At 32.7% G+C, this 27,203-nt stretch overlaps 2 protein-coding genes and 1 long non-coding RNA gene across 4 annotated transcripts in view; all 3 read right to left on the reverse strand.

Annotated features, from left to right (window-relative positions):
- Positions 1 to 1,194: 1,194 nt before the first annotated feature.
- LOC149906288 (uncharacterized) lies at positions 1,195 to 2,275 on the reverse strand. The gene is made up of 2 exons (XR_016457042.1): positions 1,974 to 2,275; positions 1,195 to 1,654 (listed from the first exon to the last, which is right to left on the reverse strand). It is a non-coding gene; the product is annotated as an uncharacterized LOC149906288 (long non-coding RNA).
- A 4,041-nt stretch (positions 2,276 to 6,316) lies between these two features.
- Positions 6,317 to 8,587, reverse strand: LOC149906289 (trehalase-like). The gene has a single exon (XM_090104320.1). It carries the CDS (start codon positions 8,270 to 8,272, stop codon positions 6,524 to 6,526), a length of 1,749 nt encoding a protein of 582 aa, XP_089960446.1. The 5' UTR covers positions 8,273 to 8,587; the 3' UTR covers positions 6,317 to 6,523.
- Positions 8,588 to 11,117: 2,530 nt separating this feature from the next.
- The window catches only part of LOC149906290 (trehalase-like), a 38,615-nt gene continuing 22,529 nt past the window's right edge, over positions 11,118 to 27,203 (reverse strand). Inside the window, exons 1-2 of one of the 2 annotated variants that reach the window (XM_090104319.1) lie at positions 20,737 to 20,813; positions 11,118 to 13,997 (exon numbers count right to left, since the gene is read on the reverse strand). In XM_090104319.1, the coding sequence (XP_089960445.1) occupies positions 12,168 to 13,997 (1,830 nt within the window). In that variant the 5' untranslated portion in view covers positions 20,737 to 20,813 and the 3' untranslated portion in view covers positions 11,118 to 12,167. Of the gene's footprint in view, positions 13,998 to 20,736; positions 20,814 to 27,203 lie in introns of those variants that run through there. The other variant, XM_090104318.1, reaches the window with a different exon arrangement.

Here is a 27,203-nt window from a genome sequence, read left to right on the forward strand (position 1 = left end):
ACTTATAAATATTTTATTTTTGTTCATGTAAATGTTGTTCTCCAGAATTCGAAATGGTGAATAATCTTCGAAAAAAAAAACGTGAGTTACACCCAAGGTACACCACCAGGATTTTAATATTTTTGGTTCGTCTCATTTAAATCTGCTTGCATTTGAATAATAGAAAGAAAGAAAGCATTTATTTCAACACACACATGCTATTAAAAACAACTGCTAAATATTTGAAAAACTAAAAAAAACCGAACGGAGCCGGGGCGAGCAGCTAGTAGGTAGCTAATAAAATTCACACACAATAATACCTATAATAATATTTGTGTTTGTGTCAGCTTCTATTGAAGTCGTTCAACTTTGTTTCAAATTTCAGAGCGTTGAGTCTTATCAATAATTGTAAGAAGAGAAGAATGCTAAACCTAATGAAATAGTAAATGTTATATTTAATAAGGAAGTTATTTAGTGTTGTGTTAAAAAGCGAAGGTCAAAAATATGGTAAACACAATGTTGTTATTGTTTTTTTTATTAATATCTTTAAAAAAATGGCTAACCTACGTTTTTTTACTAAAGTCCGGTCGCGGAGCAGGAAGAATTTCGTACATTAACCTGTTATTACCTGTCACTGTCACTCCCTTGTAAATATAATGTGTCTTGCTCGCACAGGTGCAATGACCGCCGTCCTTAGGGATTGTAAACCTTTAACCTAAAAGCGTAAGGTTTGTGTTTGCTTGATTGGTGTCAGGTGTTCAATTATGATTTTGTGAATTCAAAATTTATAAGAATAAGCCTCAAACTCTTTATGTCCGCCTAAGTCGAAATCGCGTGTTAGACTAACGTATTTCGGTAATATTGTACATAGTAAATTATTTTTTGAAAAATAAGGTCACAAAGAAGTTTCATTTCTTGTGTGTGTACACGCACACTTTTTTTTTATATAATATATCGTGGTTATTGAAAAAGTTAAAATGTAACTAACTAATAAGTATTGTAAATGCATAAAGGACATTTATTTAATAAATTAGTAAAAAACATTTTCTTCTCCAAATATTTCATGTAAACTGCACTTCATTCAAAAATGTTTGTGACCACTGTCAGTAGCAAAGTCAGTAGGTACAGTGCGACACAAAAGAGATGAAAATAAATGAGGGCGCCACCGTCGCTCATATAGCAACACTGATACTGCGACGCAAGCGATCTTGATACTATAGAATAAAAATCCAAAAATCTATATAATATAATCTAAAATAAATACCGCGATTTAAACCGTTATAATTGTTTCATTGTAGCAATAGTGTAAATTTAAGACAAAAATACATTAGTATTTTAATTGACCTACCTAGGTCAAATTTTACTTAAATGTATTTGGAATTAGTTATTTTATAAAAATCGGTCAAGTGTTTAGACTGCAGAGGCGCACATAGAATCAAACATACAAACAAACAAGCATACATGCAGCTCAAACACATTACCCTCTTTCTGGGTCCGTCGGGTAGAAAAAAACAAGGCGATTTGAAAACCACATATTTTTATTTTTTTTGTAGATAAATTTTGTACATTAATATAATTCATCAAAATCTAAATATTCTACTCCTTCAAAGGACTGATCATCACTCTGTTTCGAAGTACTGGCAAGAGGGTACGCCGTACGGGGCATCTTCAGTATCTGTAAAATATATGATACAGTAAATATGATTTTTTTTCTTATGGTTTGATTGATTAATACCTGTATGAAAACAGTTATCACTATACTATGTAGTAAAATCTAAACTAGGTACTTTATTTGAGGCTGGTTGGATTGGATATAACTTCTTGACTCAAATTGTGCTGGTCGCACTATAAAAACTAGTTTTTGTTTACATACAAATAACCTCAAATTAAATTGCGAAAACGTAATAATCGCCATACATACATACATTAAACACTCGTCACTAATGGAATATTCTATTTTACGTAGTACTGAGCAAAAATAAATGGAATCTCACCGGTATATTCTGCTGTACGTTTGTAAACGTTTTCCAAATCAGTCAATAAATTTCCAGCTTGAAATTCGGACAAACACCGAATAAAAACTTTATACACCACATCACGGACACCGCTACGTTTAACCTTTTTCATGATGTCTCCTTTTTTATTCAAATTTCTTGTTCTAAATAACAATTTTATCTCAATAATTCTCCACTTCACGAAAAAAACAACAAATTTTTATTCAACTTGACAGCTACATTGCCAATTCAGGGTTGCCAGGTAATGAAAAACGAATTAGTTCCAAAATAATTAATTTCATCTCTTTTAAGTCGTACTATAAAGAGGTCATTGTACGAAATTCTTTCTGCTCCGCGACCGGACTTTACCAATATTGACAAAACACAATAATCCCTTTGCAATAATACTTAAAAATGCTGGCGTTAGAAATCTAGCTATACAGTATTCGTAACAATACAAAATGGCCACAATACACAAAATGCAGATAATACAACGCTCCATACATTTTTAGAACAATCTGAATAATTATAAAGGACTTTGTAAAGCTGTTTTTGAATCGTGAAAAATTTACCTCAAAAATTATATTGTAATGGATTCGAAAAAAAAGACGATAGCTAAATAGTAAACAATTACTAATTCCTTGACTTCTTTACTTTTAATAATTGAAGTCATGGACTATAAATACTTAATGCAAAAAAAAAACACATTTTCGAAAAGCAAACCTTTTTATTTGTACAGTCGGATAAAACAATGCATCAGCAATAATTGTTAATTGTTGATAAATATATTGTCAGCTAATTGCAACAATTGAAAATAACACATAATTAAATAATTGCTCAAGTGTCTTGACCCTTATAAATTACTTACGTGGCATATCTTTATGATTACCTTTGTATTGTTATTCAATTACTGAAATGGTTAAAAGTTTAATAGCCTTTATAGCCAATAGCCAATATAAGTTGGAATGTAAATCTGTCTGTCGGTAACATCTTTCTTTATATATAAAAATGAATCGCAAAATGTGTTGGTAAGCGCATAACTCGAGAACGGCTGAACCGATTTCGATAATTCTTTTTTTATTATATTCCTTGAAGTACGAGGATGGTTCTTATGTAGAGAAAACGTAAACATGTACCACGGGCGAAGCCGGGGCGGACCGCTAGTTTTTAATAATTATGGAAAGTTGAAACGGATTCAGAACGAATGTCGATGTCTTGGACTTGAAAGAGATATATCGTAGAATTAAACTACACGTAACGGACCTCAAAGATTTATAGTCTACTAGAGGTCCGCCCCGGCTTCGCCCGTGGTACATATTTCGCAATAAAAGGTAGCCTATGTCCTTTCTCGGGTATCAAAATATCTCCATACCAAATTTCATGCAAATTGGTTCAGTAGTTTAGGCGTGATTGAGTAACAGACAGACAGACACTTTCGCATTTATAATATTAGTATGGATGCCTATTGCTTAACTAGCTGTGCCCCAAGGTTTTACCAGCATTACGATTTAAGGTGATGAATTAATTTTTCTAACATTTACGGCCCTTTTCAAACCTTCGTAATTTTTATATTATTAAAGTTGTCGTGATGAAAATTCTTGACAAGAAAGTTCAATAGTAACACAATACGTCTACCGTTTTAGAAACATGATTCCATGATATTTTCTCGATAGAAAAAAAATACAAAGTTATCATTGTTATTTTTTTTTAATCTCTGGCATCTTCAAAATAACAAACGTAAAGTTACGACTTTTTGGAAGTAAGTTGGTTTTATTTTAAATTTGATGATAATTGTATTATAGACGATGTTTGATATGTACCCCTGTTTTAAGTACATAACGAATGTGTAAGATTTTTTCATTTATAGCATAAATAATCTGTTCAGAAATCCGGAATCCAGAAGGAAAATTAACCCACTGATTGTTCACAATGTGAATCCACTCCTTCGTAAGTACCTTTATTCAGTCAAAAATGTATGTTATCAAAGCTCTACTGGTTTTATCGCATGATTCCATTTTTAGCAAAAAGCAACAAAGTGCAAAGAAATAAAAAATCATGGTGAACTTAGAGGAAGTATGGTGGACATAATATGGAACAGGAGCTCATTGGAGTAGTATTATATTTAAAAAAATACGAAAAAATTTCAAGAATTACATTTCTTAGTAGGTGGTAGATAAGTATGTTGTATAAAGAATTTGATGTTGATATTTATTTCATTTATACTTACTACACCTGTGCGGGAAATTGCTTAGTACTAAAACAGGTTTATATTCATATTTACATAGTAATGTGAGTTTTCATTTCGAATAATTTTGTGTAAGTATATTAAATTGAGTTCCTGGGTGATCTGGAAACACAATTGGGCCCGGAAGATGGCGCTGCAGTCACTCCTCCTAATCACATGAACCGATTTGGATGAATATTTGTGTGCACATTTCATTGTTGTGGGATGATTGGTTGATTCGTTTTCACATTAGCTAATATTATGTATTTTTGTTGTAAACTTAATTTAATGTTTATAATACACTAGCGGTCCGCCCCGGCTTCGCCCGTGGTACATATTTACGTTTTCTCTACATAAAAACCATCCTCATACTTCAAGGAATATAATAAAAAAAGAATTAACGAAATCGGTTCAGCCGTTCTCAAGTTATGCGCTTACCAACACATTTTGGGATTCATTTTTATATATAAGAAGATTATTATTGGTATAAATAAGCCAGTGTTCGTCTCACATTGCTGTACCTGCCTACCTACCCTACCAGGGCCTAACTTTGTTCTGGCTATTTTATTTGGATTATTTGTAATGAATAATTACAATTATAATAGAGTGCAAAAAATAAATACATGCGTCAATATATTTTGTGTTTTTTTTTTAAACAATTTTTTTATTTAAAAAAATATCATTCCGATCGCGGCTTTGCCCGCGTGGAATTAGGTTATATCGTGAATCCTGTTTTTTCCCACAGAAGTGTTCAGTTCGGATAAAAAGTATCCTATATGTAAATCCAGGCAATTAGCTATATTTTATCAAAATTGGTAATGTAGTCTTGACGTGATTAAGTAACAACTAACAAAAAAATATACAAATTAACATCCAAAGTTTCGCATCAGTTTTACTGTATTAGTGATATCTTCCACTCTTGACTTTGACTGAGAAGAATTAGGGTTTATAACTTCTTTCAGAAATAGTACCTTTCATTTCTGGGCATGATGTAATATCTACGTCAGCATCAAATTCTATCTAAATCAATTCAGTAGTCCGCGTTATTGAGTACCACTTCATTTAATCAGAGTAAAAATATTTTTTGTTATTTTAAAGATTATTTATAACCTGTATTATTTTGTAATAAAGTAAACATTACGAAATAATAATAATTATTAATAATGTCTAAGTAGTTGTTAAAAAGAAGATTATTTGTTTATAAGCAAGAAAATAAAACCAATAAATCAACAATTAAATAAATGTATAACAATATTATAACTGTATGACGACTCCATACATGTTTGTCCCGAGTCGGCCAGCGGCAGCGCGGCGAGTTAGCAAGAATGACTTCGCGCACACCCGCGTTCGCGATAGCGAGCTATTAGACTCCGCCCGCCAAGCAGTGGATTTTTTTTTGTGTATCGTCTTAAGACGGACCGACCCAGGACAAGCTACTAGTTATTATTCTGTGCCCAGGATAAAAACGAAATAAAAATAATACCTAAATATATAACCTAGGTTTTGCTGCTTTGGCTCGCGGCTTCGCTCGCGGTCCGCGGAGTAGGTAAAATTAATCTGGTAGCCCGTAACATTTTCGGAAATATAATTTGCTAGTATGTAATAAGCTTTGTATGTCTGCATGAGCAAATAACTTGATAGGTAAGGTATCTGACACGAAAATTATTTTATATGTAGTTAGAAATGTTATTGTATGTTTTGCATATTATTTTTAATTAATATTTAACTTGGAACTGTGCGATAAAAAAATCAATGATTCATGGTGGTGTTTGTGTAAATGCTGATAATACTAAATATAATATTTATAACTAGATATTTCATTTCCTCATTATAATATACTAGCTGCTTCGCGCGGTTTCACACCCGTGGCTCCACTCCTGTTGGTCGTAGCGTGATGATATATTATAGCCTAGGCTATAACCTTCCTCGATAAATGGGCTATCTAACACCGAAATAATTTTTCAAATCGCACCAGTAGTTCCCGAGATTAGGGCGTTCAAACAAACAAACTCTTCAGCTTTATAATATTAGTATAGATAGAGTTATATTGCTACATTTCTACTTAGGAATATGATTAATGTTATTTTCAGTCGAGATAAATAAAAAACACAACTTTGTAAACAAGTTATTTATTAATTATAAAAATAAAGATATCCACGTTCAACATAACAGTAAATATCACATTTCCTTACACCTACATAAATAAAAATCTGTGACTAAATCACAAAATCTTTGAATATATTTTGCTAAGTAAAAAACTAGAATACAACACATATAAAACTATGTGTTATGCTGTATGCAACTTGTGTCTATATAGGTTAATCATTTATAAAACTTGCCGTACATATGGCAGAGATGTACCTCGTTTATCGTGTAACGTCATTATTTTACCATATCGCTGTAAAAGCTCTAAAACAACGCCATTTGTCCAGCCGAAGCCATCTTGTACGCCGTACTCCCCTCCACCACCCTGGTGCCCGGGTTGTACCGCGCTATACTTCTCAAACATCTTCTGCCATGTACTGTAACCAATATAATTGGAACGTATCCATATACTCGCTTGTTCCCGAGCTAATTTTCTTGCCTCTTCGTTGCCACTCGCTTCCAAACCGCCTATTAAGATGCTCTGTAACGGTGGCCACGCGTTTGGATAGTCCCATTGCTCTCCTGAATGTAGAATTGATGCTGGTATACCGCCAGGGAAACCTAAAGCTCCAGATGATAGTAAATATCGAACCAATCGGCTAGCGTATCTTGGTGCATCGTAATCTTCAACAGCACCCGCCCAGAGCGGTGTGGCACAACTTGGATAAAAATGTCGTCGCGGTGCTCTCGCCTGAGCATCATAATCATACCAGACTCCATCCGAATTATCCCACAGAACATTATCTATTGCATTTCGCCAATATTTAGCTAAACTCCACCACTTCTGCGCTTCTCTTCTGTCTTTTAATCTATTACGAAAGTCACCGACGAGCTCGAGGGCCCCGGCAAAGATGGCATTTAAATCGACTGGCAATATACGGCTAGCGTGAACATCAGTAAGCTTTCCAACCACATCGTTACCAGCAGTTACGAACCATCTTGTTGAAAAGTCCCAACCGCTCTCCGCAGCGCTCTTCATCTCAGCATAGAAATCTTCACGCATGCTATCATTTGGTAAGACACGGGCATTCGTATAATCCTCATAATAAGATTCGGGACGCGGGCCCTTTCCTTTGCGGTCAGCTATATATCGTAGAAGCACATAATTTTTTCCATTTACTTCTACAGTCACCTTCTTTTTGTCTAACCAGTACTGTAATTCCTTTTCAACTGTAGGCAAATGTTTTTCTAACCAAGCGAGATCACCAGTGGCAGCGTAGTAACTGGCCATCATCGCAGCTAACATTGGGGGTTGACTTCTTCCTAAATAATAAATTCGGCTTCCATTAGGAATGTACCCAACTTTTTCCACGAGGTACAAAAGGTTTTCTATCATTCCCCTAGCAGTTTGTGTCATATTGCATATGAGAAGTCCACGAACCATCCAGAAGGAATCCCAATAGTAGAGCTCTTTAAAACGACCACCGGGAACGATAAATCCATTAGGCACGTACAGAAAACTATATTGATTTGAATTCTTGTCAACATCAGGGTTCACTTTCCTACCTAACTTATCCCATATTCCAATAACATTTTTTGCAAATTCACGTAGTTTAGGGTCAGAGATTTCTCGCAAAATGGGCGGATCCGGATCGAAATCAGGCGGCCGCCAATCTTCAAGTTCGTTACCTTCCGTGAAATGTTGATCGAGGAAACCGGCTATCTGTTCCCGGGACGGATTCTGTTGCGTTTTTTGCATTAATTTCGAAAAATCAGCGAGCGTTTCGTTTTCAGGATGCACAAGTTTGAGATCGACGAACGTTTTGGAGTCTTCAAATATTCTCGCTAATTGCACTCTATGCAGTAGTTCACCGGAGCAATAAATCGAAGAATTACAAGCGGGAACAACGGTGAAGGCTTGAGCGCACGCGCCGAGAATTCCCAAAACGGGATACAGGGGCGCATAGCGCCGGAGATTTTGTATCAACATCGTGTAGTGACGTCAGTTGGCGCGAGTGCGGAAGTTCGCGATAAACATAAACTTGGTGCGTGTGGAAGCGCGGCGGACGAGGCGCACTGTGTGAGCGAGCGTCCGGCCCGCGACTGCAATCGAGTTCGCTCGAGCCATGACCGATGTGTGTCAACGCGTCCCGGTGCGTCCCATCCCAGCTGACGCAAGGCGCTTTCACTGCGACCTAGCCAAGGCTACTCGAAATCTAGATCATTATCTCGAGAAAACTTGCTGACGAGATAACACGCGTGCCCCCTGGATGAAGCTGTCTGCGAAACTGTCAAAGTCATTGATTGAAAAGCGAATCGTTGTTTAAGTATGTGTAATTGTAGGCCAATCGCGGCCAATAAACTCCGAGACAGTTACGTAAAAGTTATAACGCATGCACCGTGTGCATTACGTCAGTTGTCATGTGAACACTAATTTTGTAATATTTTTAAAAGGAGTTAACATAATCTTATTATAAACTAGCGGTCCGCCCCGGCTTCGCCCGTGGTACATATTTACGTTTTCTCTACATAAAAACCATCCTCGTACTTCAAGGAATATAATAAAAAAATAATTATCGAAATCGGTTCAGCCATTCTCGAGTTATGCGCTTACCAACACATTTTGCGATTCATTTTTATATATAAGAAGATACGCTTACATTCACCCATAATGGATGAAATTATTAACAACCACCTATTAATTTCTGTCATAAATAAATTAAAACGTTTTAACAAAATCGTCTGTGACGTAGGATATGAATACACGTATTTACAAAGATTTATTATTAGACGAATTGGAGTATAGATAAAGCATGTAGGTACTTCGTTAGATAAGAGGAATATAAATAAAAACTTGGTATTAAAATAAACGTTAGATATAATACAGATTAAATAAATAATTCTGAATATCTACGTAATGAGAAAATCTTCGAATTTTCTTTTCGAAACACTTTACATATTAAAATAAAATGCCGCTGAATATAAATAAATTATTAATTACAAAATAATGAACAAAATTGATGTCACTCAATCAAAAAAAATATATCTTCTTCTTCTTCTATTAATTAATGGACCCACCCAAAAAAATGATATTTTTTTTTCGGTCCATTAAAATGATTTCCTCCCCATAATACCCAAAAAAAAGGTCCATTAAAATATAATGAAATCATTTCGTATTTAAAATTAATGTTTGTAATAATGTTTTTGCTGTTCTATTGATTTCTCATCACTCACAGTCAGTCGCTCACTTAGTAATTTCATAACCCCAATTTTAATTATTTTTGTCACTTATATTGCACGCCCATGCACGCCTCATAAGCGAAGCGTTGAGGTGGGTACTACTGTCACTTCGCGCAAAACATCTGATTTTTCAAACTTTAAATGTCTTTATGTATCATACATTGCACTTGTAAGATAATACATACACACACATATTAAGAAAAACCACTATTTTTAACGTTCATGATATTTTTGATGTCATTTTTGTTATTTAAACTAGTTAAAAAACAGTTTAAAAAAGTTCTGTCTTGGACGTCCGTGTGTCTGTATGTGCGGATCCTTTTTCTTGTTAACACGATAGCGACCGAAATACTTAATAGAACCCTTTCATTTTTCAGGGTCTGATTCGATGTGGTTTAATTGTTATTAAATAAACAAAAATAATAATTAATAAATATTTATTAAAAAAAATTATGAGGCGTGCACTTTTGGATTTTCCAAATTATTTTAATTTACAGTCACTCGTTTCAGTACTACTTGTATACGTAGTATTATTATTTATTAGTCTGTGGTACTACCCATATCATCATATGGTATTATACCTACTGCCTCACGATTCTGTAGAGCTTTAACCATGTTGGCCTGATTGAAGAATGCTGTATATTGTATATCTTTAGTTATAATATGATAAGTACCATAAATGCGAAAGTGTGCATTGTTCGTTTGCCTTTCTTTTACGTAGCATCGGAGCGATTTTATTATATGATTTTTGTGTCCAGAGATAATTAGGAGGCTGGAAAGTTGGGCAGATATATTATATAGGCTTCAGGTGCAATAAATTTATTTCCATAGATTTTCTCTGATTTCCTTTGACTATGTGGGTAAGCTGCGTGAAAAAGCTAGTAAGTCGTGTGTTTAGAGTCTTATGTTTACATACTGCTTTCAAACTCCTTTAAATAATCGCTGTAAAGATATTGGCTAAATATTTGCGCCTTTCTATATGTGTAAAGCATTAACACATACGCAAATCAAACGCTCTTATTTGCACTGAATATTTAGGCGTTAATAATCTTAATATATTGCGTTGACGTTTCTGTGATCTGTGGTGTTGACGAATTTCACATTAAAATACCTGTTTTAATAAACATTTACAATAAAATACAAAAGATTCTTTAGAGTAGAGTTAACATATTTTTGATCTAAGATTTTTGGATTTAAATTCTCAACTACTCTAAATTTCCCTACCTACTCTAAACTACCCTTCTTATGCATAAAAAATTGCATTACTTCTATAAACTAGGTATGCACTTAAATTATGCATAAAAAAATTAAAAAACCCAGACTACAACCAGAACTACGAAAATTGTTAAAATTACTTACACTAATTTTCTAAAGTTTTTCTGAACATCAACATGATTGACTTTTTTATATCACAGTATTTTAGGTGTCAACGTGTTAAATACAGTTGTGGAATTATTATCTTCAATGTGCAGGATACGACGATTTTTAAAATTCCACAAAATAAAACACAATTTAAAGACACAGCCTTTATTTTAAGTACTTCACAAATATGTTATTAATTATTATGTTGTTTATCTCTAATTCAATTCAAAATCTATTATCATTGTCTAAAATATAATTATAACAATTAATATAACAAAATTCGAAGTTATGGTAACACTTATCACATGTCGATATCAAAATATAGGTAATTAATATTATTAATAGTTAGAAAGTAACTAAAACCTGTATTATGATATAAATTTGTACATTAAAACATAATTGCATAGTAAATTGTTCTTATCATGAAAGTATAATTTAAATATACGTTATCTGTTGTACATAGTCATTAATTACATTAAAAAAAATATGGCCCCTTATTTTAATAATAATTAGACATGAATTCAATTAATCGGTAACCTGAATAAAAAGTAATGTAAAATTGATGAATTTATTAACATTTTTACCTCAATTAATACGTTCTGTCAATGATATACCTATTTTTTTTCTACAATACATTAACAAGCCCCAAAGGGAAAGAGGTACATGATATAATATAAATGCTATATTCATAAATGTCTGATATCAAAATGGCACTCATAATAAACATTCATTAATTAATTAAGTACGTCATATAAATAATACTATAAAATATGTAAGTATATTATTTTACAAATACTGATTGGTCATTCAATTAATATTTAATAGGTCTAATTATATATGTTATTTTAAGTATTAAAATGTACATTTCAAAAAAGAAATTATAAAATGGTTTGTTCGTTGCAATTGTAGTTATTATATTATTAACTAAGTACATAATAATTTATTTAATGTCAAAATGTTACAATAATAGTGTAGCTGTGATGGCTATCTTTAAATAATTTATCTTGAGTCAAATATTTTATACGAAAATAAAACAATACGTTACAATACTATTGCCTTGTCGAATATGTATGTATAAAATGAGCTTAAAAATGTACCTACATACATATTTTCAATATAAAATAGGTTTTGTCACCAGTAACAATCTTAATTCTTAACCGTTTCGGTGTTTTGCATCTTCTCTGCATCTTAAACATATAAATTAAGCTTTTGTAAAAATGGTAACATCAAAAATATACCTATCTAGTTTTCTCTATTATTTATTATTCTACGTTATTCTTTGTTTATTGTTTCTTTTCATCACTTTCTTTGCTTTCAGATGACGAAGATGATGATGATGAAGAAGATGATCTTGCTGGTGGGTCAGGACCAGCTGCGACCACCGACAACGAATTCTCACCATCTGCCTCTGGAACGGAAACCACCGCTTCGTTTTGCCCACTGACCTCAGCATCATGCAAAGAAAGCCTTCGTCCATATTTAGCAAGGAACTCCATGACCACACCATTCGACCAGCCGAACCCTGTCTGAACTGTATATTCACCTCCTCCACCGATCCTGCCGGGAACCTCTACGTCGTACTTCTCAAACATTTGTTTGGTGTTTGAAAAGCCTTTGTGGCACGCACGTACCCAAGACTGTGCGACATTGAACGCCATTTCTTTCGCTGGTGGTATTTCTAGCGCTTCAAGCGCGTTAACCATCAAGCTGACTAGAGGTGGCCACGCGTTGGGGAAGTCCCATTGCTCTCCACTGCGTATTAGCGAAGTCGGAACACCTCCTGGATAATCAAGTCCATGTGACTGTTGCAAGTAGTTGAAAATGCGAGGTGCATTCATTTTCACGAAGCTCTTCTCTACAGCGCCCATCCAGAGAGGAGCGACGTTGCTGGGATAGAAGTATTTTCTGAATTGCTTGTTAGACAAATCCCAATCATACCAAACACCGTCTTTATCGTCCCACAGCACTTCTTTAATATTATTTCTCCACTGTTTCGCAAGGTAGGCCCAATGCGCTCCTTTACGGCCATTTTTCAATAGACCTTGGAAGTATGCCATGTTTTGCAAGGCGTTTGCAAATATGGAATTCAAATCGACTGGAATAATATCTATCGCGTGTAACATAGTTAGATTGCCTTTATTGGTTCCATCGTCATTGATGAACCATCGTGTTGAAAAGTCCCAACCACTTTCAGCGGCACTTTTTAGGTCAATGAAGTATTGCGTCTTTCGTTCTTTCGTGTCGAAAATTTGAGCACTTGTAAAGTCTTCATAATATGACTCCGGTCGCGGTCCTTCGCTAGGCGCATAATATCTCAATAGAGTATATGCGCTGTCTCCTATATCGAAGGTATAAATCTGGGTATCTAGCCAATATTCTAATTCGGCTTCCAGTGCGTCGATGTTTTCTTTCAAAAATTCAATGTCGTTCGTTGTTCGAATGTAAAGTGACATCATAGCTGATAATAGAGGAGGTTGACTTCTCTCCTGGTAATACCATCGGCTACCGTTAGGGACGTGACCAAGTTTGTTCAACAGTTCAATTAAATTTCCAATAATTCCTTTTACTGTCTGCTCCATTCCACTAACAAGGAGACCTTCAATGATCCAGTAAGTATCCCAATAGTATAGCTCAGTGAATCGACCACCAGGGATAATGAAACCGTGTGTCACAGGTATTAAACTGTACTGATCCGGATTTTCGAACACTGCTTGCTTAACTTTTCTTCCCAGCACTGGCCAGATGTTATTGATATCTTTTGCATATTGGCGCAAGTTTTCATCGCGGATGGACGGTAGTATTGGGGGGTTTTCATTGAAGTCTGGTGGGGTCCACGATTCTAGTTCGCTCGTCTTATCGAAGTACTTGTCAACGAATTCCTGTACTTGTTTTTTGTTTGGGTTGTTGTTGGTTTCATCAAGAAGGTTTTGAAAGGCAGTTAATGTGCTGTTTTCATCGTTAATAAGTCGGAGATCCACGAATGTCTTGGAGTCTGGGAAGATTCGTTGCATTTGTACATGATGAAGCAGCTTGCTGTTGCAGTAGACTGGTTTGATGCATGACTGAGGAAGCTCAGCTGTGGCTGTCGCTGCCAGGAGTAAAAGGAGCAGCATCTGAAAAAATAATATAATACAGCTGTTAATTAAATTTATTTTTCACACATAAGTAATAAGTAATTTCTCACATATAAGGGATATTAATGACAAATAATTATAAGTTTCGTGAAATGTAACATTTAAGTAAATCAAAAGAAATGAACCAACTTTCAATATAAAAATACACCAAATATAAAAGTTAATTTTCCTATTAGGTATTTGATTTTAATGTAAGTACCTAGTTGCTTAAAATAAGAATTTAAAATACTAGGTAAATATACGACCACAATACCATTATTACTAAGATTCTCACGTTTTGATTATAAATAAACTAAATCATTAAATGCTCCATATAAATACACATTGAGATCATCAGATTGCTATAAAACGTCGGAAGAGCATACCCATTATGTCACACAAGGTGTAATACAACTTTTCACATACCAAAACGAATTAGGGTTAAAATGTTTCAAGTCAATGCTTTGGGTTACAATCATTTTGTATAATGCTTTTTCGAGTACCTACGATTATTACGATTTATATTTAAATTGTTAACGGGTTATTTTTAAATACCTCAATGTTTAAAACCTACTTATTACAAAATACAACATCTACAAGGAAGTTATATTTTAAGTACCTAAATTTGAATTTGGAAGACGGATTTTTGTTTGTTAATAATTGCCTGTTCAAAAATCAACCTCATGAATTTTAGAATATATTTTTATAATATAAATAAGTACATGTAACTATATATAATTATGTAGTTTTATTCTTAGGTTTAAATTATTAAATTTTAACTGGTTTATCGCGATGCTATAAACAATCACTGACCTACTTTTGAAATAAAAGTCGACTTCCTTATTATTTAATAGCGGAACTCCAAAAATAATATAAATTATATCTGTAATCTGTGTTATAACTTTTATCAATGTTAACATTGTAGTTTCTTTATTAGACTGGGGTAGAAGCCTTTGAAAATAATGAAAAGATAAAAAAAATCGCAGTCGGATGAAACCCATTAGAGAAGGAGGGGAATATGATAAAAATGTAAGGAAAAATAAATTACGGTCAATCCGAGTTCGGGAAGCGGGAGGGGGGAGCTTTTAAGAGAAAAAAATGGTTTCTCTCGATTTCCGACAAAACTACAAGTCCTATAGAAAAAAGTTCAATGGCAAAGTTGTAGGTAATTAAAAGTTCTACAACTTTTGTATTCACAATTTTTTCACATAACCTAAAAATTTAGGTGAAAAATTCAAAAACCAAGTTTTTGGTCTTTTATTTCTATCTACTTCAAAAAATTTTTTTTTTCTACGAAATTTGGTGGAAACTTACTTTATTATGTCCCAAATACACTGTAATTTATTTGATTGAAAATATTTATTTTTTCGCCTTATTTTGAATTAATACCAAAAAAACAACCTAATTTTCAATCGAAAAGTCACCCGTCAAAATATCAGCTTTTTTCAAAAACTTGGGGTGCCTTTTATTCATTGAAATCTCTACTTTCATATGGTGTAAAAAAAATAAACACCACCATAGTAAATGTTCTCAGGAAATGCATACAAACAGTCTGAAAATTAGCTTTTACTAAATCAGGCACAATTCTTGAACTCTATATCTTCTCTTGTATCGGCTTTTTGGTAATATTTCAAAAGAAAAATAATTATCTGTTCTAAGTTTAATATTTTACAGCATATTCAAAAGCAAAATGATGTCGATAAAAACATTTCAGGTAGTTCGAGAAGTGTGCCTGATTTAGTAAAAGCTAATTTTCAGACAGTTTGTATGCATTTCCTGAGAACATTTACTATGGTGTTGTTTATTTTTTTTACACCATATGAAAGTAGAGATTTCAATGAATAAAAGGCACCCCAAGTTTTTGAAAAAAGCTGATATTTTGACGGGTGACTTTTCGATTGAAAATTAGGTTGTTTTTTTGGTATTAATTCAAAATAAGGCGAAAAAATAAATATTTTCAATCAAATAAATTACAGTGTATTTGGGACATAATAAAGTAAGTTTCCACCAAATTTCGTAGAAAAAAAATAAATTTTGAAGTAGATAGAAATAAAAGACCAAAAACTTGGTTTTTTGAATTTTTCACCTAAATTTTTAGGTTATGTGAAAAAATTGTGAATACAAAAGTTGTAGAACTTTTAATTACCTACAACTTTGCCATTGAACTTTTTTCTATAGGACTTGTAGTTTTGTCGGAAATCGAGAGAAACCATTTTTTTCTCTTAAAAGCTCCCCCCTCCCGCTTCCCGAACTCGGATTGACCGTAATTTATTTTTCCTTACATTTTTATCATATTCCCCTCCTTTTCTAATGGGTTTCATCCGACTGCGATTTTTTTTTGTTTCAAAAATTATCTACTCTAGTCTATATGGTTCTTATGTAAATACAAGCAAAGTTCAATAATCCTGTTCATGTTTTAGCATTGTGCAGTGTGCTACAATTACCTAATCGAAATCCAAAAACTGTGCATGGTTTTAATTCGTAATAAATAATAATTAATATTTTATTAATCTCGAAACAAATTTTTATAATCGGTAACTAGGTACTACATGATCAAATTTTCAAATCGGCTGTATGATTGTATCCCACTTCACCTGCTGGATAAACTTAGGTTTTATTATTTCCATGAGAGACAATGACATGCGTCTTCGTGGTGTTTTCTATAAATCAATGACTCGTCATTATTTTGCTAGTCATTTATTCGACATAAAAACGTCATCAATAGCGTCATATGACTTGGCTACATGACTTTGAGCAGGGATTATCACATTTCAAATTTTATTTCTAATCGCGTATTCACAATTCACATACAATAGCGTTGTGCTAGGTCATGAATAATGATTTTATAAAGATTTTCCGTGAAAATGAGACAATCAAATAATAAAGAATGGCAACATTTAAATGCATAAGAACAAATTTAAACTGTATAACAGATAACTGCTTAAAATATATTTTACAAAAAAAAGAAAATGTCAAAAAATTCGTGAACATTTTCAATCCTTTACCGGTGGGCGAGACAGCTAAATAATTTCGAGGTGTAATTTCTTACCTAGATTTATTTTTATCCACACTAGGTATATCCTCTGGAATCTCCACTCACCAATATACCGTTGTATAAATTATCCCAATGCCCTATACTTTGATTTATAGGATGTTTGTCCATATAAATGTTACAATAATTCATGTTTAACAATATTGACGTTATTCACATTTAAACTTATTGTAATAAATATAACCTATGCATACATCTATCCTTGAGAATATTATGTTGTATAGAAATTCATACAGTTTTCTGTATTATCTTGTAGTAGACAATACTTTGTTTGTTAATTTCCCTCTTCAACTAACATTGACCACGTACATATTGTTATCTTAAAATTTAGTCGTGTTTATCTTATATAATAGTCCATATACATATATAATAGTCCATGTCTTCACGGTTCATCTAAACATATCTATACGTAAATAGGTATAAAGAATTAAAGATGATGGTTTCGATTTCGATTCGAAATCACATTAGATTTGTTCACTATCTACCATCTATCTATTAGTACCTATATTTTTAATTTTATTTTTATAGAATCGTTTATTTTAAATATTCATAATTAATTACATACGTTTATATGATCAAGTACAGAATTAATTAATTTCAACTTACAATAAAACTTGAACGACGTTTATTATCACTTTATTTCGATATTCCTTTTAATATGTCCATAAAATTTAATAAATACGTGTTTCACGAGTTCTGTTCCACTTCCTAAATATCGTAAAAATTAGGGTTGTCAATTTGTAAAAAAATATTTAAATATTGGCATCCCTCTATTAGGAAAACAGAAGAATAAATAAGGAATTTTTTTTTAATACTGAATATTTACAAATTCAATTGGACTTGAAAGAGATTTTTATCATGAAAATTACGTTCCTTCGACGACTTTGATTTTAAAGGAAAATGAAACGAGGAAACTCACATCAAGCTCACATCATTGTGATCTGTGCGTGTTACAATGCTTTTTTCTTTATAGTTTTTTCCAAGTATAATAATTAATAATATGTCTATTAGATTTCATTGAGATTTTATATTTCAAAATGATTTCAAAAATATTGAAACGGTAGTTACCAACACAATCTTTCGATCTTCAAACACTACGCTTTTACGACTTAAATAGCAAAATTTACGGTTTCTATTCCAGGGCATTTTATTTTATTTTAATATTTTTCAAGATTCCTAATTAAATTAATATATTTAACACTTTTGCAACCCTAGCGCCAATAAAATAATTTGTAAATGACATATTAGCATAGTTCGAATCGCGGTTTTTGCCACTTTTTACAAACCTTGGCCCGATTTTTGTGCGCTAAGTAAATGCGCGGCATGTGAATGTATTATTTTATAGGCATTATGCTAATGGAACCTAAATAACACATTAATTTGATTATTAAGTTTTTTTCGCAAATAAAAAACACAATAGGTATCCATCGTAAAACTTGTTTAAGTACCTTTTTTATATTATGTAAAAAAGGAACAACTGCATTTTATTATAAAAAACCTTTTCGATTTAAAATCACAGACAACTCTTAATCAAAATATAATTAATTATACAGCTAGAATTAAATACAGATGCTAAAAACTCGATTTATTTTATACTTATGTATCTAATAAGTTTTTTTATTTCCTAATATGTCAGTGCCATGCACTGGCCAGGATGCTGTATAGAATAATAATAGTTTAGAAAAACTAAAAAACACGCTTTTAGTTCGGTTTTCTATAAAACGCGTGTTTTTTTTTTAACTAGGTATTATTTATTTTATCAAATTAGTGTATTGTCATCGGTCCTAAATAAATCTACAAAGTTTGAACGAAATCTGGTCGGTTACAAACATACCTACAGATACCTACAGGTGAAGCTAATATATAAAGCGTGTAAAAAGAAACAAGTATATTTTGTAAAGAAGATACCTATGTAGGTATTAGGTGTATATCATGCTCATGCATTTGCTCGTGCCGCATTTTTAACATGGCATCTGTGTAACTAAAGTGGACTAGGTATTTGGGAATGTGTTAAAACTTAAAACTAATAATGCCTCAATTAGTTGGACTGAAAATGACACAAATATTTTATTTTGAACAAATAGCAAAGTTCTAAAATATTTTAATCGTACTGAATACTGATACTGATAATTCCAAAGTGGGACTTTAGAAAAAATAACAAGGCGGCCGCGGCGCGCGAAAGTGTGTGCTAAAACTAGCCAACCCAGGAGATATTACACGTCTACTTTAATCATAAAATTAAAAAGAAAGTTCACTCCCTAATCCATCACTAAAATCATATTCAAAGTGTGATAGTATTTTATTATCTGTGACTAAGCAGAAACCGATTTACCTACATCTAAATTGTAACGTTAAAATATTATATTTTTAGATGCCTAATTATTCTACCATTTATAAATATATTTATATAACCAGTCTAACAACTTATATTGAATTTAATTTTAAAATAATTCTATACAACTGATTAAGCGTCGTTTGGCGGAGGGCAAAAAATAAATTCAAGGTTGAGCATAGAAACAACATGTAGTATAATTAGCAAATTGATCTTATTTTTAATCAATGTAATTATATATCTTACGTACCTACATTTACATCAGGCGAGATCGTAGTCAAGCGCTTCCCTATCATACAAAAGACGGGTATTGCACTCCGGGAGTGCCGGCAGAAGTGAAAACTTGATTATTAACGTTCAGCATGTTTGATATTTTGGAATGGTAGGTATCCGTCTTACGCATGGAATATAAGGGCTAAAAAAAAAACATCCGTCTTACGCTTTTTCGATCAGGCCACGTGTCCTGACGCGAGTATTTTATACCCAACGCCGCTAAAGAAGTTTTCACTTCAATAAAAAAAACATACGTTTATGTGGTAGTCATGGTTAAAATACGAAAAGATTTGATTTTTTGTTGTAAAAATAAATATCAAGTAAATTTTTAAGATATTATGTGATTTCTGTGGAAGATATCGATTATTTAACAATATAAATTATTTAGTATTTTTCATACGATTAAGGAATCTACGCTTATTTTAGTTAACTACACTACCTACCCAAAATATGGGCGAAATTGAGAAATTTGATATTTGAGTTTTTTTTCTGAAAAGATAAATCACAATCTATGCTAATCTTGTTTTAAACTATACAGCCGCATTTTGGGATACTGATAGACTTAAGTATAAGTTTTATCAACCAACTAAATAAATTTCCAACTTTTATAGACACTATTATTATTTAAATAGCGTTGCCCGACCTCCCTCGCTACAGTACTAATATATAAATGTTTTTATTAAAAATTAGTTACGCTGTAGCAAATTAAAATTCTATTAGGATTGTAGAGCTATAATTGATTTTTAATTATCTTCAGTGAACATTTATCTACGCGACAAGACTTATGTACCTATGCAACACAATAGATTTAAATTGATTGATCATAATAAAAACAAAAACAAAAAATAAAACTTGTATGCGTTGAATGCAATATATTGGACAACACAAAATTCAGAATGAATTAAAAATGAAATTAAAGACTTAAAAATGACCCATAATTTTAAATATCACGTTCCAACCTTTTTTGTAATGATATTCAAAACAAGTTTTGGAATTGACGCGCTAATCCTTTTCAAATTCTGACACAGATAAAAAATTGCCGCGTTTTTTGACGTTTTACAATCAAAGCATGTTCTACTGACCTTTGACAGATTCGCTCGGCCTTTCCCTTGAGTGCTACCAATGACACCTTGCCCGTGCTACCATTCGTGACCAACTCGATACGTGACCAATTTACCTGACAATTTATACTCTGTGCTACTTTGTGTTTATCTATGGCTCATTTTAAAAACCGTACTTTGTTTTAATTGACGAATTTGCATATGAATACCGCCAATATTGGACTTGTAGTGGCCAATTGTTTAAATAGATTCTTTAATTATTTCAATTATTTGAAAAATAATATAATAAAATAGGTCAAGTGCGAGCCGGTCTCATGACACATGTTCCGTACAAGTAAGATGGGCATCTTTACTCTAAGATGGGCACCCATTCAATTTATGACCATGCCCTCAGTTGGTTAACACAGATCACAGATCTATCATCTATGGTTGGTTAAGCTTCATATTATTATTTTTACAAGAATACCTATTTGCTGTAGCAGCAACAGAAATACATCATCACTACCACTACTATACATATATCAGGCAGACAGACATATTACACCTTAGTAAATATCACAGATTAGTAAATACTAAATATGTAGTAAGAAAAGAAGTAGGGTACCTAATACGGCCCCATTTGACACTTTGGGTACGGAACCCTAATAGTGAAGATATTAAATAAAGTATAGCTATTTAGGCATAGGACGATATTTAAAATTTGAAATTATTATTGTTCATTATATTGATTATTACCTGCTTCGTAAGTGCTAGAAGCATATAACATATATTCACCTACCGAACTAAAAACAAAAAAAGAGATATCATGGAAGCAGAGTCGTTTAGTTCAAAGTCTCAAGGAAGATGATTATAAGATTAAAGTTAGGAAGATAGAGGAGATATTTATATATTAAATTTTTGTCTTGTTTTAAACTGTTTGAATTTACTACCAATGTGTTACATAAAAACCTACTTCTACTCCCAAAGTAAAGGTAGTAAGTTAAAGCATAAAAACCATAATTATTAGCCCATAGGTTAGTTATAAAATGTTTATAGAAATATTATAAAACATAACTAATTTATCTACTTTTTTAATAACTACCCAAGTAGAAATATTTATTTCAATAGTAATACTGTTTTTAAAATAATCAAATTTTCATTATTTTGCTTACAATTCATTTATATTTTGAACTATCATTTTCTGAACCAATAAATTAAAATTGTTTTGATCGTGAGGAACTTTTTTCGAAATTAGGGTTCAAGGACCTGTATCTTATCACTTGTTCTCGATCACGACAAACTCGTTTGAATTATTAACCAGTAATTAAATAATTATTCAAATTCATATGTTTCAATTCCTGTTCTCGTATGTATGAAACAAATGAAATATACATAAGTTTCGCTGACTTGTTCTTTGAACAGCCTTAATCTGTGTCAAATAAGACTTTTTTTGTTAGTTCCGACCAGGTTTCGAACCTTGTAGGATTCCTCAGTTATACCATAGCATAAAGAAAACACGCTTGCGCGTTAATCTGTGTTCCATATAATATAATAAATAGGTACCATCAAAGGTCTGAGGAGGCGGTCATTCAAATATATATGTATACGTCATTATATTTTCTAATTCCATAGAATTAAACCTTAATTACCCTTATTTTATTACGACGTGTAATTGCTATGCCTGAACAAGGTTTCTTGTAACTATGCGAAATATAAATATGGTTTGAAAATAATATTTTTGTTTCAATATGATTCTGATATATTAATAGTTAATACCATAACTAGAGTGACGTGAGACTGGAAACAACGACGGGAGAAGAGTTCCCAATGGAAAGAGGTGTTCGTAAAGGCGACCCGATTGCTCCAAAACTATTCTCGGCTGTCCTAGAGATGATTTTTAGGGGTCTGCAGTCATCGAGATATATGTACTAGAGGGGTTATTCCAAACAAAAACATTGCGCGCGGCCGATGTGGTGGGGTACGTGTGGAACGAGCGAGGCGTGGCTTCAAGTTCAAAGATTAAGCAATGCGTGCAGATGCGACACATTGTGCAATCTGTTTACTCGGTACTATCTGGTGGTACTGATACTAGGGAATTAATAAAACGAGGATTTTATATTAAACTATGTATTTTAATTTCCTTTAAATAATATCAATTTAGTAAGCTTTTGTCGTTTTGTGTAGTAATCAATAGTTTTATCAGTTTTTGCTTCATGATGTAATCGAATTTTGGAGTATTGGTTTATAATAGCCTTAATTAAATGGATACGATGATTCAATGTTGATGGCGTTTACGTATAAGAAACTCACATTTTGAAAAATCTCACGTGAGATTCGAGGATGGGGGAGGGGTTGAATAAATTCTCACGACATCTCACCAGGGGGGGGAGGGAGGTGCAGAAAATTTTAAAAAACACCTCACGTAATTTATGGACGCCCCCTTACTCGATCACAATTTTTGTAACTTTACTATAAACGGAACTACATTTAAAAATATACTTTATTTATTGAGTTATAAGGTTGCTTCCATTCTGTTTATTTACATTCTCAAAAACATCAATCGCCTCAGAGGTGGCTTGCGACAAAGGCGGCTTGTGTCAAAGGCCTCGGCGATATCATTTAAGAACATAATATTATGTACTTTAGGCAAACTTGTAATAAGATCTATTTTACTTTCTTATTAGTCCATTTGACAAGGATATTGGGTAAGATACCTATTGGAATAATTTTATTATTATGTATGTACTTATTAAATCCGCGAATAAAAAAAATTTTTAGTCGTGAATATAGAAATTCGGTCGAATAGGAAGCGCGATTAAGGAACTTTTACTGTATTAGTTTCTGTGAATGTTGTGTTTATTTGTAATTGTTGTGCATAATAATTTATAAATCCTATTGGAACAACTGTTGATTAACCTTTTTTTAATAAATAAAAATAGGTAAATAAATAAATATTACTTAATATAACCTACCGTTTTACTTTGCGTAGTCGGGTAAAAGTATAAATATTTAGATACTACACCACGGTAATCTTTCCTAGTAGATATTGTATATACATAGTTAAAAAAATCCAGTTACATTTTTTTAACAGACTCATCGATAGTGTCACGTCTGTGCTGTTAGTCTATGAAAAATGGCGCGAAACGCAGAACGCGTGGTGATTTTTCGCAAAATGATAACAATATTAGTAAAATGCATGACTTACTCATAATAAGGAAACTTACTGGTGAAAAGTCACTCCTCGGGCTTTGTTTGTATTATGGGAACTTTTAAAACAATATCTAAGCAAACACGAAGGCATTTTGAACAGAGCAATAACACGTGTTGACGCGGCAAGCGGGGGGCACAGTCCGACACAGACTAAAGAGACTTGTGATTCTTACCTCTAGCTCGTGTTAAAGAGAGTGTAGTAGCGATCGCCTCTCTAGTACGTAGTACATTCTATCTCGATGTCTGCAGTGGACACAATTCCTGCCTGAATATAAACGGCAAAAAACTAAATCACCTACGTTTTGCAGACGATCTGATCTTGTTCTCCGAGTGCCCAAGAGTTCTAGAACAAATGCTGCAGCAATTAAGTGTCGCTAGTGCTAAAGCCGGACTGTCAATGAACACAACTAACTAAAATCATGACAAACTCAACACAAACATATATGTATAATAAGAATAGATAATAATAAAATATGTGTACCTAGGGCAACTAATATCGCCATCAAATACCATGCAAAAAGAAATAGATAGATGAGTAGCAAATACCTGGAGAAAGTACCCCCGCGATGGTATACGAAAAAGAGGAAGACAGTTCAAGCGGTGGGAAGGCTGGCACGGAATGGATCAGAATAGCCAAAAATAGAGCGAAATGAGGCTAAGAAGAGGCCCTTGTAATTACTTATTTTATCTTTTATTTTATTTTATTAATACCATAAAACAATGAAGACTTTAGATCGATCACACAAGCTATTAGCGATGCCCTGGAGGACTGACGCGACGTGGAGAAGGGTTTCGCGTGAACAGGTAGTTGCTCGCGAGTCAGTCGATCCTAATAGTCCGGGATCCATCGCCCATTTTTGCAAGTGATTACTATCAAGCTAATTATTCGTGAGTAGCTTTATTTTGATGAGATGCCCAATAATTTCATGTACGAAACTCTCGATTGTGGTAGCTTACAGAGGTAACAAGGATAAAAATTTTTGATATGACGGTTCTCAAATATTTATTACGCAATTTGTAGGACATTATGTCTGTTGAATTATATAAGTATTAAATAAGTGAAAATAAAAAAAATCAGCTGGTTAGTAATCATTTATGATGACTTCGTTATCGATACACATTGGAAAGGGGGACTCTTTGATCAAACCATAGATTTTGTAGGACAAATATTTTTTCGAATAATTTAGATAATTATCTTGATATTGAACAAAAAAAAACATTCAGTTAGTAATTAATATTTGAGAACCATCAAATCAAAATATTGCACGCCTCATAAGCGAAGCGTTGAGGTGGGTACTACTGTCGCTTCGCGCAAAACATCTGATTTTTCAAACTTAAAATGTCTTTATGTATCATACATTGCACTTGTAAGATAATACATACACACACATATTAAGAAAAAACACTATTTTTAACGTTCATGATATTTTTGATGTCATTTTTGTTATTTAAACTAGTTAAAAAACAGTTTAAAAAAGTTCTGTCTTGGACGTCCGTGTGTATGTGCGGATCCTTTTTCTTGTTAACACGATAGCGACCGAAATACTTTACTAATCGAATCTTTTTTTTTCTCTTACGCTTGAGTATGCTCAGGAATAGAACCCTTTCATTTTTCAGGGTCTGATTCGATGTGGTTTAATTGTTATTAAATAAACAAAAAAAAACTCGGCTGTTTTTTTTTTTTTTTTTTTTTGAAGTGAATTTTTATATTTTTATTGAAATTGATTCCAGAAGATTACTGGGAACTTTAAAAATTCATTTTGTTACTTTTATTAGTAGGTACGATCCTTATAAGTATTTTAGTGTATTCAACCAACTTAAAAAAGTGTGACTATTTTACAACAATTTGAATATGAATTGTATTATTGTATACAATATCGAAGCTTTTTAAGAAATGTATAAAATACTTTTTTAAGAATTATTATCATACATAATATTATGTTACCGGCAATATATTAAAACCGGCATTGTATGCAATTCTTAGTAAATGTATGTTATTCCGAGAAACAGTCGGAATGAAATAAATTAAATTCGTCACATTACCTACTTATATCTTTAAATCTGAACTTTTCCTAAGTAGCAAACACATTTGCAAATGTGGGTGGTTTTTGGGGTAGCTATTAACCAATATGAGGTCAAAACTAAAATCCAAGATGGCGCCGACGAAAATTTGAAATCTTTTCGTCATGGGTGTCATTTTCATGGTTTTTGGGGTAGCTATTAACGAATATGAGGTCAAAACTATAATCCAAGATGGCGCTGATGAAAATTTGACTTTTTTTCGTGATGGGTGTCATTTTCATGGTTTTTGGGGTAGCTATTAACGAATATGAGGTCAAAACTAAAATCCAAGATGGCGCCGACAAAAAATTTACATCTTTTCGTCATGGGTGTCATTTTCATGGTTTTTGGGGTAGCTATTAAACAATATGAGGTCAAAATTAAAATTCAAGATGGCGCCGACGAAAATTTTACACATTTTCGTCATGGGTGTCATTTTCATGGTTATTGGGGTAGCTATTAACCAATATGAGGTCAAAACTAAAATCCAAGGTGGCGCCGACGAAAATTTTACATATTTTCGTCATGGGTGTCATTTTCATGGTTATTGGGGTATCTATTAACCAATATGAGGTCAAAACTAAAATTCAATATGGCGCCGACGAAAATTTTACATCTTTTTTCTCTTACGCTTGAGTATGCTCAGGAATAGAACCCTTTCATTTTTCAGGGTCTGATTCGATGTGGTTTAATTGTTATTAAATAAACAAAAATAATAATTAATAAATAATTATTAAAAAAAATTATGAGGCGTGCACTTTTGGATTTTCCAAACTATTTTATCCTTGTTTCCTCTGGTAGCTACCACAATCGAGAGTTTCGTACATGAAATTATTGGGCATCTCATCAAAATAAAGCTACTCACGAAAAATTAGCTTGATAGTAATCACTTGCAAAAATGGGCGATGGATCCCGGACTATAAGCTCAAGGAGAGATCTTATGTCGATGTGGCGTGTTTTTATGTAAGCTATTAGCGATAAAAAAAATTTAATTGTGGTGAGTTGACGTGCCACTAAAAGGCGTGCGTTCGAGACAACGGACAAGCAAATGAATTATAATTTATAATAACAGACCCGACCTTTGAACACATTTTGATCCATTTTAAACTGACAGCACCTGACAGATTTAATCTAAACTTTGTAACCTACCTTTTTAATTTTTACAAAGAATCGGTTAAAATACAATAATTTCATGAGATCATCTAATTAAACCTGATTGTTAGTTTTTTAATCAATAT

Source organism: Colias eurytheme, chromosome 8 (genome assembly GCF_061535395.1).
Source record: "Colias eurytheme isolate Ceu_HAF_F1 chromosome 8, ilColEury1 Martin Lab GWU primary, whole genome shotgun sequence".
Classification (NCBI taxonomy): domain Eukaryota; kingdom Metazoa; phylum Arthropoda; class Insecta; order Lepidoptera; family Pieridae; genus Colias; species Colias eurytheme.